General features: G+C 39.2%; 1 protein-coding gene across 5 annotated transcripts in view; it reads right to left on the reverse strand.

Annotated features, from left to right (window-relative positions):
• Positions 1 to 13,976, reverse strand: part of dlgap4b (discs, large (Drosophila) homolog-associated protein 4b) — a 99,418-nt gene that overhangs the window by 12,612 nt on the left and 72,830 nt on the right. For 2 of the 5 annotated variants that reach the window (XM_055026457.1, XM_055026471.1), the window contains exons 4-8: positions 8,900 to 10,171; positions 8,093 to 8,307; positions 7,053 to 7,154; positions 6,201 to 6,348; positions 4,553 to 4,802 (exon numbers count right to left, since the gene is read on the reverse strand). In XM_055026457.1, coding sequence (XP_054882432.1) covers positions 4,553 to 4,802; positions 6,201 to 6,348; positions 7,053 to 7,154; positions 8,093 to 8,307; positions 8,900 to 10,099 — 1,915 coding nt within the window. In that variant the 5' untranslated portion in view covers positions 10,100 to 10,171. Of the gene's footprint in view, positions 1 to 4,126; positions 4,280 to 4,552; positions 4,803 to 6,200; positions 6,349 to 7,052; positions 7,155 to 8,092; positions 8,308 to 8,899; positions 10,172 to 13,976 lie in introns of all 5 variants that reach the window. The other 3 variants (XM_055026443.1, XM_055026452.1, XM_055026465.1) reach the window with 3 other exon arrangements.

The raw sequence follows: 13,976 nt of genomic DNA on the forward strand, positions 1-13,976 counted from the left end.
AAAGCCTTATCTAAATAAATAGAATATGCAACACAATCAAAACAATAGGCGCATACAACAATAATGGTCATTAAACATCAAAAGGCTCAAACAAGTAACAAAAGACTTGTGTCTAAGGTGCTTTATGGGAAACATATTATAATTAACTATGTGTTCTGAATTTTACAGTCTCCCTGAAAGACATTTGATTATCCAAGCACTTAATTAGATTAAAAAAAACAACCTTTTATGTATAGCTAAATAAACTTCAAATTTACAGATGTACTAAAACTACATCAAGTGCTCAGTATCAATGGTGTGACAGTCCTTCTAACCAGAGACTAACAATACTGACCACATTAGAGATCAGACCGGTTATACAGATGGTTGGAGTTTAACCACAGGCCCCCATTGTTCACACAGAGTAACTACACAAAAATGTCAAGAGTGTATGTAGGTTGCAAAAGAAGCAACCTAAATACATCGGATTCATAATAATTTTCTGCTAAACCCACTCGAAAAAAAAAGCAACCACAGCAGAAACGCTCCTCAGACAAACAGTGTAAGTGGCATGTTTTATCATCAGCCAGTTTCCTGCGATATACTTGCTTACATTACAGATCCCCGCCTCTCTAGCACAGCTGTATAAGCATAAAGCTCATCTCTGCATGAGCATCAACTACAAGCAATAGTGCTCCTGCCAGACCCAGTGTTTCTAAAGATTGGCTTTCATTGAGATGAAGAACTATAAAATTGGACATTAAACCAAGCCCTATGGAGCTTTAATTGGACATATCAATGCAGAAGCTCAACAAAAACCAACTGTGGTTTCTCATTAGAAGTGAATTTTAACAAGAAAAATAGCCACTTGCTTATGGGCCAAAATTGTCGGTGTGGGATCTAGAGAACTGCTGCTTTCGTGTCATTAGAAAACATGTTCTGTTATCCACTGTGATTGCTGGATCACAAACATTTTTTTTCCAGCCAAGAAAGCAATTTGCTTAAAGATGTTCCAGAAGATGAAGATGATTTAAAACAACTCCTCACTGTGAACCATAAAAAAACACTTTCTAAAGCTGTTCCACAGCTTTCTTGGTGTGATGCAGCCTACATACATGTTACACTGCTGCTATGTAATCAGCGTCGTCAATAATTCTAGTTGACGTGACAAAACAATGACAACTTTACGTATACAGACACATTCCTGAAAATCTTTCTCCATATTTCTGGGACGTAGAGAAGAGTCGAGCTATAAACCTGTGCTTGATCGACACTGAGCAATGACCAGCCGATTTAAAACTAAAAATTTGGAACTTCTATCCAATCAGTGAATGGACCATGCTTGAGCTCCAGTGGGTTGAAATAACAATCTTCAATGTTGAAGTTGGCACAGAGTGACAAAAGCTATGTATTTTCAATCAGAATAAGCTTCTGGAAAGGCAGTTGTATTATTAACAAAGGTCTTTGGGTCTCTGATCCAGGCTGTGTCCTAAGCTAAGTAGGCAGATTGGTGCCGTTTTCTGACTTTTATGAGCTTTCACCAATGATTTTGAAATGCTGGTAAGTTTTTATCAATGTCAGCATGGATAAAGGGGTCTTGCTCTAAAGGCCGTGCAAACAAAGACTGCTATCAAACATGGAAACTGTGGCATTATTGCTAATAACTAAACTTAGATGCTAAATATGACTTGCATGGAGGTGATGGCACTGTTTGCCTTGCAGCAAGGGTTCGGGTCCCGCCTTGATGTTCATCAACAAACTGATTAACTGTCTCCCCTGAAAAATGATTTCAATCAGTGATGCAACACACAAACCACAACACTAGTCAAAAGCAGGACAGGCTTGAAATAATGTCTTTGGAAATTTGCCAACCTGAAAATAAATAAACGAATAACAAAATAAATCAACTTTGATGTTGACATTAGATTCATAATGTCAGTGGAGTAACTCAGCCACAGTGATGGGATGACCTACAATATGCAGCCAGCTTACCTGGCTGCGTGTCGGGTTGCTGCAGACAGCCCTCAATACTTCTATAATAAAACACTACATTCGAGTTTCACTGCCGAATGCGTTCCTCTGGTCCAAATCAGAAAAAAAAACCCTGAGGTTAAAGTTAGTGGCGACTGGGAACGAACGAAATTAGTAGAAAGCCCTAAAACACGCAGGACTAAACGGGCTACTTACCCTCGCCTGTGACGGGGATAGACGTCGTGTGTAATTAATAAAGCAGAAAGCCACTACAGTGGAGCTGTTTGCTGCTCAGTCATTCATTTATTTCGCTTGTCACTCCAGTTAAGCAGGCGCGAGGACCGACGTTTTCTCCCAGCTCCACGGGAGGAGACTTTGCGCGGTGCCTTCAGGGACGCCTCTGATATTAGAACCTCCCCTAAATTTGGAGAATTTGCCACACCGCAAAACTTTCTACTTATAATTTATCCAACCAACCAAGCACTTGTGCGAAGTTAGTTCTTGTTTTTTTCTTTCCGAGTCATAATTCTGAATAACATTTTGTGAACAACTCATTCGAGACTTGTAAATGGACTTGATTATGAGAATAAAGTCCTGCTGTTTAGGAACAAATTCATTTTGAGCAGAATTGGATTATTCCACTGCATATGAATGAGACCTGTATGTAAATGCATTTAAATATAAATTGTAGTAAGTCAATACAGTAGGCTGCTCTTGAACTGATTTGAATGCACTTCAATTTCTGAAATAACTTTAGCTACTCATTGTGTAAGGACATAATTTCCAATAACAGCGAAGCCGACATGACAATGAAACGTATACACAACTATGTTACGCTACTAAAGTTATTGCCAGTTCATTCTAATACAACTATCAGCCATTTGCTGAAGACTAGTCAGCAAAGATGCAACTGAAAATGTGTTACTGGAGTGTGGTCTAATTACAACAACAAAAATAACAAAACAACAAAATAAATAAATGAACCAAAAACTCTTGACTGGGATGTCCTAAGCTGTGCCACATCAAAACTGAACATGAAAAATTCCCATGAAAGCAGCACACGGCTTCCCTAGAAAATAACAAGAAAGAGCGCCACATGGTGGATGACTGGTGGTATGACAACTTACGTCAACGCCAAACTACTGATAAAGTAATTATGTACCGAGGGTTCAGTCCAGAGACAGGAAAAGCCGCTTTGAATAATGTCATGTCTCATTCGTTATCATCCTGCCTCTGATTTAGACATCAAAGTGAAAACTTATGTTGTTGTTTTTTGTTTGCTTTTGGCGTTGTCCTTAACTCGGTGAACTAAAGTCAGACAATGAGAAATTGGATTTGATGTTTTAGGCTGCTGTTCCTACAGTTGGGTATCACTTCCCAAACTCGTTTTTAAGCCAAGGCTTCTCAAACTGCGGTACATGTATCACTGGCGGTACGTGGGTTGCCTTTAATTGCCTCTTTGTGTCAGCCACCGAAAAAGGAAATAAGCTTCCCAACAGGCAAAAAGTTGAATTGCTCAAGCTCATCAATCTCTGTGTCAATCAGGTGCTACTTAAAATAGAAGTCAAGCTGTTTCAAGAGTTCTCACTCTAAAGTGAACTGGTGCTGGTGACTTTTCACTTATCTCTTAATCTCAAAACATGAATCTGAGAATGATGACAAGTGAGCAAACAGGGAGCTTCTTAGCTTTTCAAACACTAAAAGAGCATCTTTACTAACATGTTCTGCATATGTGGAAGGTGAGATAATACACAAACCATTAGAAATTGAAATAAACTCTTTATTACTGTAGCCATCGCTGTCTTTTAAAACACTCAGCAGCCGTAATGGGTTTTGATGTCATGTTTTCTGAGGAATCTGCAACTTTCCTGCTTGGAATTTCAATTTCAGGAGATTTTCTGCCTGTTTTTCCAACTAGAAATTTCGACAGACAACCCCATTAGCATGATTTTTTGGATTTCTGAAGGAAATCAAAGGCAGACTCACCAAACGTCCTTCAATAAACTACGAGAGCTTCAGTTTTAAAATGTTTGTCAGCACAACATGTATTTATGTATTCACTGAGATGAAACCAACACTTTGAGATAACGTTCAAATGAATTTTATTTATTTATTTAGAGTATAAGAAAATAGAACTGATTGGGTCTTTTCAGGGGAAGAGATTTTGAGTTGTTACCTGTGTGTGTGGGTAGGATGCGTGGTCTGTCTGTCCCAAAACGCTGAAGAAAAATTGCAAGTTGTTTCTCCTTTGGGGCTTTGTCCAAGCCAGTGGCTATCAGGTAAGAGGCAAACTGTTCTTTCCATGTCTTCCACTGTGTAGAAAGGTCGTCTAGTGTGGGCAAAAGAGGCTGCATTTAAGCTAAATGTGCTACTTTGGGAAAAGCTGGATAATCAGGGTCTTGCTAAGGACCAAGAATTAAAAGGATGCAAAGTGAAATATAAAGGACAGGAGGAACTTGGACCAAGTGATGAGTTATCAAAGAAAAGGAGTGAAAAAAAAAACAGTGCAAGAAAAAAAAAGTTGGTATTTCAAAAAATTTGATAAGATCAGAACCTTGTTTTTCATTGTTATGTAGTTTTCTTGTTTTACAAAACGACTTACCAGTGCTGGTGCTGTATGTGCGCACAGAGGAGTCAGTTGGAGGCGGAGAACAGCCTGAGTCTATGGAAGCGGTGTCGTCATCTTGGGAACAACCAGCCTGGATAGCTCTCAGGTAGCTGTGGCTGCGGGATCGGAAGCATGTCGGCATGGGCATGTCCGGAGGCTCCGAGATGTCCTGAGAATGGGAATCTCTGAAGGCGGACTCTGAACGTCTGTCTTCATAATGATGACTTTTTTCCAGGTCTCGCAGCTGGACAAAGACATTAAAAAGGCATGGGACTATTTAACCCCACAAATATGTTCATTCTGATTTTGTTTCCCATCAAGAAACTCTAGCTGTGACTTTTTTTTTTAAAGCAACATTTCAAAGTAAAAGAAATGGCTGCCTATTTTTAGACTCCAATGTGCAACAACTGCTGTCTTCCTCAGTATTCGGCAAGGATCGTTTGAAATTTCAGCAAGCCAGCTTTGCAGACGACTCTTCATTGACATAAATGAGACAAAAGTAATGGCCTTTTAATGACTCAATGACTGTAAATGGAAGAATATGTGGAGTAAATGCGAGGGAGTCAGCACATAGAGAGATGAAAACAAAGATGAAAATGTAGCGGCTATGCCCAGCCCTATCAACGCAAACCAGAAAAAAAGGTTTTCAGCTGCTGCTTACTAAATATGCTCTCCAAATACGATACATCTCTTCACAGGAAATTGCTGTAATACACGCGTCTTGTAAGGATTTGGAGGCAAAAATTCGGTCATTAGGAAAAGACTCCACAGCTGATCTTCATCTCAGTGACCTTCTCATCGGCAAGCTAATGGCCCCTCTGTTAGTGGACAAATTAGACCTCTAACTATCACCGTCACCTCATTTGTCTTTTGGGGTAATAACATTAATACAAGACAGCTGGAAATGTTCTCTGGAATCTCATTATATAAGTCATTATGATGGAAACTGAAAATGGAAATGGGAGTGCAGATCAAAGTAGAAACAGCACGGTTTAAGAACGACTAGTCATTCAAATGTTCACATGAAGTGGGGTGTTGTGCGATAGATGAACACAAACTACTGCATGATTAGGAAGAGTAAAGTCAAAGCACACTGATGTTTTCAAATTTTTGAAAAGAGTGCTAAGCAATTGTATCCAACCCCTTTTATTGTGACATAGAATCAGGTAAATAATTAGTAAACCGCATTCAACCGTGTTATTTAATTTTAGAATAAATTTTAGAATCTACTCTTAATGCCCCATTAGATAGACAAAAAAGTTTATTTTTTCCAAGAAAATTGCACTATTATATCCTTGATTTTGTGAAAAATATATAGCAGGTGGTGGCTGACAATTATACCAGAAAATCTGTTATAATTGATTTATTACAAGCCTCTTATGGAGAGCATGAAGAGGATGGTATTGGAGCTGGAAAATACCCAAACATTTCTAAAAACACATTGAGGTTTGTGGTTGTCTGGTGTCAAAATGTGAAAATGTTAAATGATTATGAGTTATTTTGCCAGAGTGACACTGTGTAGAAGAGACATGACATAATGAAGGAAAAAAAAAAGAAAGGAATTTTTGTAGACCCAAACAATTTCTGCTTCTTCTTTTTTTTTTTCTTGGTTTTTGTAAATAATAAAACAAGTATTCCTAACCTGTCCGATGCCACTACGTCTGCCTAAGGTGCTGCAGGCCTGGCTGAAGTTGTCTTCATCCCATGGAGCCAAAGCTCCTGGTCCTCCAATACAGTCCAGATTATCCAGGCTGCGATTACTTGAGAGTTCTCTGAGAGATGGAAGACAGCTAGAAAGACAAGAGCAAAATCAGACTAAAAAAACAAAACAAAAAACATAGAAGTGTCAGGAATCTGAATAAGAGGAAGTAAAAGAAACATGGACAAAAAGCTGATGTTTTCAGATCGTGATCTGAACAGCAGCAGGGAAATATTAACTAAATGACTAATCACCAAACCAGGAATTGAAAAAGAGATAAAAAAGTGGAGATATATTTTACCCAAGGCACTTCTTTCATTTCCTCCTGGATTTATGTGTTCTCACAAATCTTAAAATAGTCTCCATTTCAATTTCAACTGTCTTGAGTCACCCAGTACATAAGTTGAGCATGCAGTGCAGTCAGAGAAAGAATGCCCACAATGCAGCAAGATGAATGTTATCAAAAATATTCAGTAACATCTATGGACTTATTTTTGTCTAAATTGTGATAATGGAATCGCTGTGAAGCCTCATGATGCGGCGTAAGAAGACACATGATGCTTACTGCTTTATTTTAAAACACAAATGACACTACTTTTAATCCAAAAGCAGATGGTAGCTGCAAGCTAACAATAGGCTAGCAGTTGTTTGATGCAGGAGATGACTTTTGTATTTGGAGTTTTAACTCTACAAGCTTTCCTGAGGGGGGCAGCGCAAAGTCACAGATCACAAATAATCATTCGCAAGTGTTTTGGACTGCAACCCTGAGGAAAAGTTTACAGGCCTCCCACTGACCTGCTCATTGATCTGCCCAGCTGGTGCAGAGAGGACACACTGTGGAGTGGAGACCACAGGGCATCCAGCTCCCCCTGCAACAATGTGAAATCCAAGGTTCTGCTGCTAGCACCAATCAGGTAGGTGCAGAACGAAAGAGAGCAGGATTGGATGATCAGAAATGGATTGCTGCATCAGCATCAGTCATTCAAGGGATGTATTTTACAAGTTTGTGATAGAGAGTCTTGTCTTTGTTGTTTTTGAAGAGCCAACACCTTAGTTTCTTCAAGTACAGCTCAGGTTATATGTTATGTAAGATTTATGCATTTTTACACATTTATGGCAGTAAATCTTTGATTTATGGCAGTAACTGTTACACTGTTACACTTTGAATAAAATTTTACAGTGACATCCAGTCATGGTACAACAGTGGTACAATTCTCTCCTGAAATGTTTAAAACCCCAGATTCCATGTCAATATTAGTCAAAGCTGGAGTCAAATTGGAAAGGTTTTTAAAAATAAAACAAATCACCACAAAAACCCTTTAATTATGTACGTTAATCCCCCAGAGTACAATGTTGGTTTTAATTCAACCAGTTTCCAGTTTTATAGTTTAGTAGCATCCCCTTCTCCTCTACCGTATGTTCTCAGTAGAAGGTGTATGATTTGCCAAAAGAGTGAGGGGGAAAAAAATTTTTCTCTTGCATGTGACAGAAGCAGCTCCAGGCCCTCTTTTCAGCAAACCACTGTTCAGAAACAAACATCTGTAACAAGTCACAGTCATGCGTGTATGTCTGTCAATAAGACAAACAGCCCAACACAGGCGAGCAGTCAACACAGATAACCAAGCTGAAAAGAATTTCAGCTTGCCTCTTTCCCTATGTGTGTTTTTTTTTTTTTTTGTGATACTTTCCTTGTGATGTCGGGTCTAAACAGTCAATTATACAATTTTAATTTAAGAAACTCTAACTAAAATATACAACCTAGGCCAGAATAAACAAAACGACTTGCTTGTTTCATACTACCTGATAATTAACAACGTGTTTGCTTGTTTTCTTACTTGCGTGGGGGTAGCTGGTCACTTAGAGACTGCTGGGTGGCCCTGAGGTAGCTCTGACGGCGAGCAGCACTTTTGGGCGAGGGTTTAGGGCTTCCCTCGGAGTCGTCACTGTCTTCCATGTCTCCCATAGCCTTTACATAGCTACCGCTGCGCATCCGCCGACATGGAATCTCATTGAAACCTGGACTGCGGCCTAATGAACTGCTCCAATCCCCCTACAGGGAACATTAAAGGGAATCAAACAAGTCCCAAATTAGCTTATGAAACTATGTCATTCACATATTCATGTCTTGAGACATAACGCGTAAATAGGAAAGCCTTAAAAAGGTGATAAATATTAGCATAACGTGAATAAGAATTTACACCCATCAAACCTTTTCAAAATTTCTTTTTACAACAATCGTGCTGTATTTTTATGGGATTTTTTTTGTGATAGAACGTTAGGTAATGTATAATTGTGCAGAGATATGGCAGGAATGCAGAATAATTCCTTTAAAAAAATCACTATGAAACGTATAAGAGGTATGGACCATTCAGTGTCCCTGAGTCTGAGGCCGTATGTTTAAAGACGTTCTGTTGGAAAGTGAATTTCTGCCTTAGCTTTTCTGTTGACAAATACTTTGACTTGGATTTTGGATCGCTGCAGCTCCTACCAACTTACTCTAATTCTCTTTGGCTGCAGATCAGTGATCATTAGTCTATCACGTAAAATCCCAATAAAATATATAAAAAATTGTGGTTTAAATGTCACAAAATGTGAAAAAAGTCAAAGAGTTTAAATATCTTTAAATGAAATTGCATACTCACCCTGCGTCCAACCTGCAGGTAACTACAAGTTAACTCCTGCTGGCAGGACTTGGACTTGAGCATTGACCTGTCCAGAGTAGTTGAGCCCTTCTGAAGTACCTGTCTTGGTTGGCCCATGGTCAATGTGGACCAAGACCCTCCTTTCACATACTCGGTATCATTCATCAGCATGCCTACTGGTCCAGTTATTCCACCACCTCCTATATCCCCTGGACCAGGAAGTGCTGGATACTTCATGTCATTGCTGCTTTTAGAGGAACTGATTGTGTTGTAGCCACTGTGGATGTATTTACTCTGACCACTATGGCTTTCATGGCCACTCGGACGCCCCAGAGTCATCATGGTCATAGTATTATGATAGCTGCTCAAATCACTACTGTCCAAATCATCTGAGCTCCAGTAACCTGACATGTTGGATCTTGGCCGTCTTTTTGCAGTTGCCTCGGACTTTGTAATACGATCCTTACTTTTGGCTCTGCGAGTATGCTTCCCTCCGTCTTCGGTGCCAGAAGACGTGCCTCCACCACTGCCAGTAGATCTTCCGTTCACATTTCCCTTCATGTTGTGGCTCTCCAGTGACTGGGACTTTGCAAACAGTTTCTGCACCGAGTGTAGCATGTAACGAATGCGGCCGGGACTGTCTGTCCGCTGCTTGGCAGCAACAGCAGCGGATGTTCGATGAAACTGCAAAGTGCTGAATCCGTCACGACCTCCTGGTAGCTGCTTCTCAAAATCCAACAGACTAGGTGGAGTTTGATTCTTAGTCATATGGTGTGATATTGTTGCAGAGCCACTTGTAATCATAGGTGTTCTTCCACTCAACCCTGACATGGCCATGCCTGATGCCATGCCCATCGACAGAGATGTCCCCATGGTGCCCGTGCCTATCCCTCCAATACTGTCTCCAGGAGGAGAAAAATCGGACTGGTCATAGGAGTTGTAATGAATACTGGGAAAAGTGCTGCTGTTGGAAAGCTGATTGTTGAGGGGCAGCATGCAGTCTGCTGGAAGGGAGCCTGGATTGGCAGAAGGATAAAGGTGGGGATCCATGGTGCCATAGTGGTCCATTGTGGGGCTGAGCAGATAAGGGCTGCGTGGCAAAGTGCTGGTCTTCTGATGGTAGAGTGCCTCTGGATGATTAAGAGAGGGATCACAAGAATCAGACAGATGTCTGTTACGGTTGGTCCCCAACCCCTTCATGATGGCAAGGAGGCTCCGATCCTCTAGAAGACCTCCGAGCCAAGTGAGGAGAAGAGATGTTCAGGGTGATTCCTACAATGGACAAACAAGGAAGAAAAGTTGGTTACACATGCACAAAAACATCACCATACGTGCACGTAAGATCACACAACCTTTTCTACTTACCACCTAAACCAGACTGTGCAACACAAACACAGGCAAATGAACAAGTTTTTACAGCCTCCCACAGCAAACCCTTGGACTAATTTGCTGTAAATATGTGAAAAAAACATGTGTTACAAGGACAGGCTGTAACCAGTGGGTCACTGAATATATTACTGCTAAGAGAACAATTGCTGACAGACACTCCTCCGTATTTATGCAGACCGTAGCAGCAGCCAGAGAACAAATGCCTTCTTTTCTCAAGCTAATCACATTCAGAAATACAAGAAATATGAGTGGAACGCTTATTGTTTCACAATACTTCCATTCCTACCAACATGTTAGATGACAACGGTGTCAGCTATGTGGGCTCAAATGTCACACAAACATAATAGCAGATATTTTATAAAATTATTTGAGAACTTAAAATTATTCCTACTCAGTTTGTGCCACGTATGTTTTCCCTTTTATTTCGTTTTCTCTACATATCTGATAGGCATCCCTGGCACAGTGACCAATCTCCTGTCATATCTTTGCATAGTGAGCCAAGGATGATGAGCAGACCGAATGGTGAAACCAGCAAAGAGGATTTGACCAGTGGGTGGTAGATGGCAGGCATTGGCAGGTAAATCTCCCATACTTCCTGGTCAAGCTGTGCCAGAGTCCTGCCTGGTGTGGCAGCAAGGACAGTACTTCCTGTCATGCACCGTGACACATGGTGGTCAAAGGTTACTGTTTTAAAGCAGAGGGTATTTGATCAACTCCATAACCAATTAACAATACGTAATGAATAGTGAGTTAACTGATATTTTAAAATCAACAATCTGGGTTTTGAATATGTATTTATCTAATCGTATCATTATTTGTGTAAATACACAAGACAGACCATTTTCAATGCAACTTTGACACTGAAATGATCTATCCATGTTTTTATAAGTATATGTGCAAATAAATTATTGCACTTTGTAAGACAAACAAGTTCAGTGGAGGTTCAGATTAAATCCAAATCGGTCCAGTTTATTTCCCAGTATAATGCAATAGCACAGCCATATGTAGATCTGATTACATACAGATTACAACATAAATTCAGTCTTATTTATGTTGAAAATACCTAATGTTAACCAGACCAACATGTTTTATTTATGTGAGATTCTGATGAGGTACCAAAGAAAAAAGTTACTGTTTTTGGGAGAATGGGCTTCATCAGGGAGGTGTGAGCCAACAACTCACAGCTTAAACGCACCACTATTTCAAAAATCTTTTTTTTTTTTTTTTTTAGAAAATTTTTTACATTTAAAAAAAAAAGAAAATCTGAAAGTTAATACTTAATAGTTAAGAGCATAAATTCTCATTAATCGTATTGATCACTTCTGTAGCAAACTTATTTAAATTTATTCATTTCAATCATGTGTTAGTCAATACAAACTATATCTTAGTGTGACTGAATTTACTACAAATGTTTTCTGAAAGCACCAAAGGGTCTGTAATTCAAACTAGAATTTGAGCTGTACTTATGTTCTTAATTGCAATCACTTTTAAAGCATTGTGAGACTGATGCACTACTTAGGTTTTGTATTGCATGTGCAGTCAGTGGAGCGTTGTACCCTCGTGTATTGAGTTTGCTGCTGAAAATAGGGAGACATGGAATACATGTTTTGTTGGTGTCTGCACAGCACCTTATCACAACCCAGATTCTTGGATTATTTTCTGTATTTTGATTGGTGGGAGGGAAAGGGAAGGAGCGAAACAAAAACAAATACAGGACATTTAAAATGACACTTATGTCACAAACCAATTTTAGGTGCCTATCATTCAGAGAAACTAATTAAACATTTTGGGAATCGCCAGGCATGTCAGAAAAGTACACTCAGCCATCTTTTACACCCTTCTTCCAAGTTTAAGTAGTGTGTTTGCAGGAATAAAATCTCCTCACGAAATCCAGTCTTTCATGTCTCCATTATTAGCATGCCTCAGGCACAGACTCATTTAGCGCCATTAACGCAGCCTTTCTGAACGCTCTCTCTGCTGATAGGGTCAAATCCTCTAAATCCTTTTACACAACATTAACTAACTGCCTGACATCCCATCATGACACGCCACTCAGCTAAGCTTGGCATGGCCTCCTCAATGTGTCAACAACCCCGACTTTAAATGACAGTGATAGCTTCGGTGAGGGGAGACTCGTCAAACTAGAGGAGCTGACTGCCACTTGGAAAATGTTTTTATCTTTCTATCTTTTCTTTTTAGCGGTAGATTACGTTCAAAAATAGAGATAACAGGTGAGATAATTGTGTAAAAGAATTGAGAAATCACTTTAACAGCATTCAATATTAAAAAAAAGTAATTGTGTATGTGAAATTCCTAAACATTCTCTATTTGTTAACTCAAACACCAGCATTCTAGGAAGGCAATTTTAGAGCCAATTAGGTGGGAGTGCCAATTTAAAGGTTCTTAGAGTTACATTAATTGGATTTTCTCAAGCACCAGACCGTGGGCCTAAATCCACTCACTTTTTTATATCGAACACAACAAGGGGAAAAAAACTGGGAGTATATCTTCAATAAGGTAAGAACCATATGCTAGTGTTTTCTGAAAGGACCAGTAGAAGATACAGTGTGATTAACCAAAGCAATTAAGCACAACTTGGAAAAAAACCCCCAAAAAATTCACACACGCACTTAACTTGCAGTCTTTAATACGGTTTTTGATTTATCTTTGATAAGCCTTCTGATAACATCTTAATCAGGGCATCTCATATAGTGTGAAGCTTATATCGTGCCTTGCAAAATTATTCAGTATCACAACGACAAACATCTTTGTATTTTACTGTAACTGATAAGAGCAACACAAAGCAGTCTAGACTTGTAGGGTGGAAGTGACATAATAAATGATACGTTAAAGATAAATTCAGTGCAATGCATCATGCAAAAACAGAAAGAGTAGGGCACAGTAAAAATAATAGAAACTCACCAAGTTCCAGCTATCCGTCTAAAGTGACAGACACTGGTCCTTTTACATCTGATGTAAAAGGAAAACTAGCATGACTAACCTTGAACATACAACCCCTATTACAAAACATGATGGAGGCAGTAGCTGTTCACAGAAACTCCCTGTCTAATCAGACTGAACTTCAGCTATTTTGAAAAGAATGATAAGAAAAATAAAATTAATCTCTAAATATACAAAATAGGCTGGAACAAAAAAAAAAAAAAGACTGATCAGACCTAGTTAGGACTGATCAAACAAACAAACAAAAAAACAAACGAAAGTGCAGGAAAAAGCAGCTGATCAATTTGTCACGTTTTTGAATGTTTTAAAGCCTTTCAATACAAATAAAGGAGGAAAGTTCCTTCACTCAAACCAGGAAAATTCAAAATTCCAGGATATATAAAAATGTATGCACACATCATCCATACAATATTTCACAAATAAAACAATGTCAAAACATTGAAATAAATCTTTGAGTTTATTATATCACGCTTTGTGAAGCATTTGGTGATTATATCTCCTTACCTTCTGCACTGAGGAGCAGCCACCTGCTCCTCAGTGAGAAAAGGAGATTTTGGCACAAAGTCAGACTCATGCCTTTACCTCAATCTCTGTCAGAGAAGCAAGAAGTTCTCAGAAGGAACCAGAAGAGGGCGACACACTCTAGACAAGCTGCTAAACTGTCCTTTTACTCAAAATGTTTTGATATATTTCTGCCAATTAACTTGTCAAAGTACAAACTCCAAAA

Source organism: Poeciliopsis prolifica, unplaced genomic scaffold, assembly GCF_027474105.1.
Source record: "Poeciliopsis prolifica strain line A6 unplaced genomic scaffold, Auburn_PproV2 SCAFFOLD003, whole genome shotgun sequence".
Classification (NCBI taxonomy): domain Eukaryota; kingdom Metazoa; phylum Chordata; class Actinopteri; order Cyprinodontiformes; family Poeciliidae; genus Poeciliopsis; species Poeciliopsis prolifica.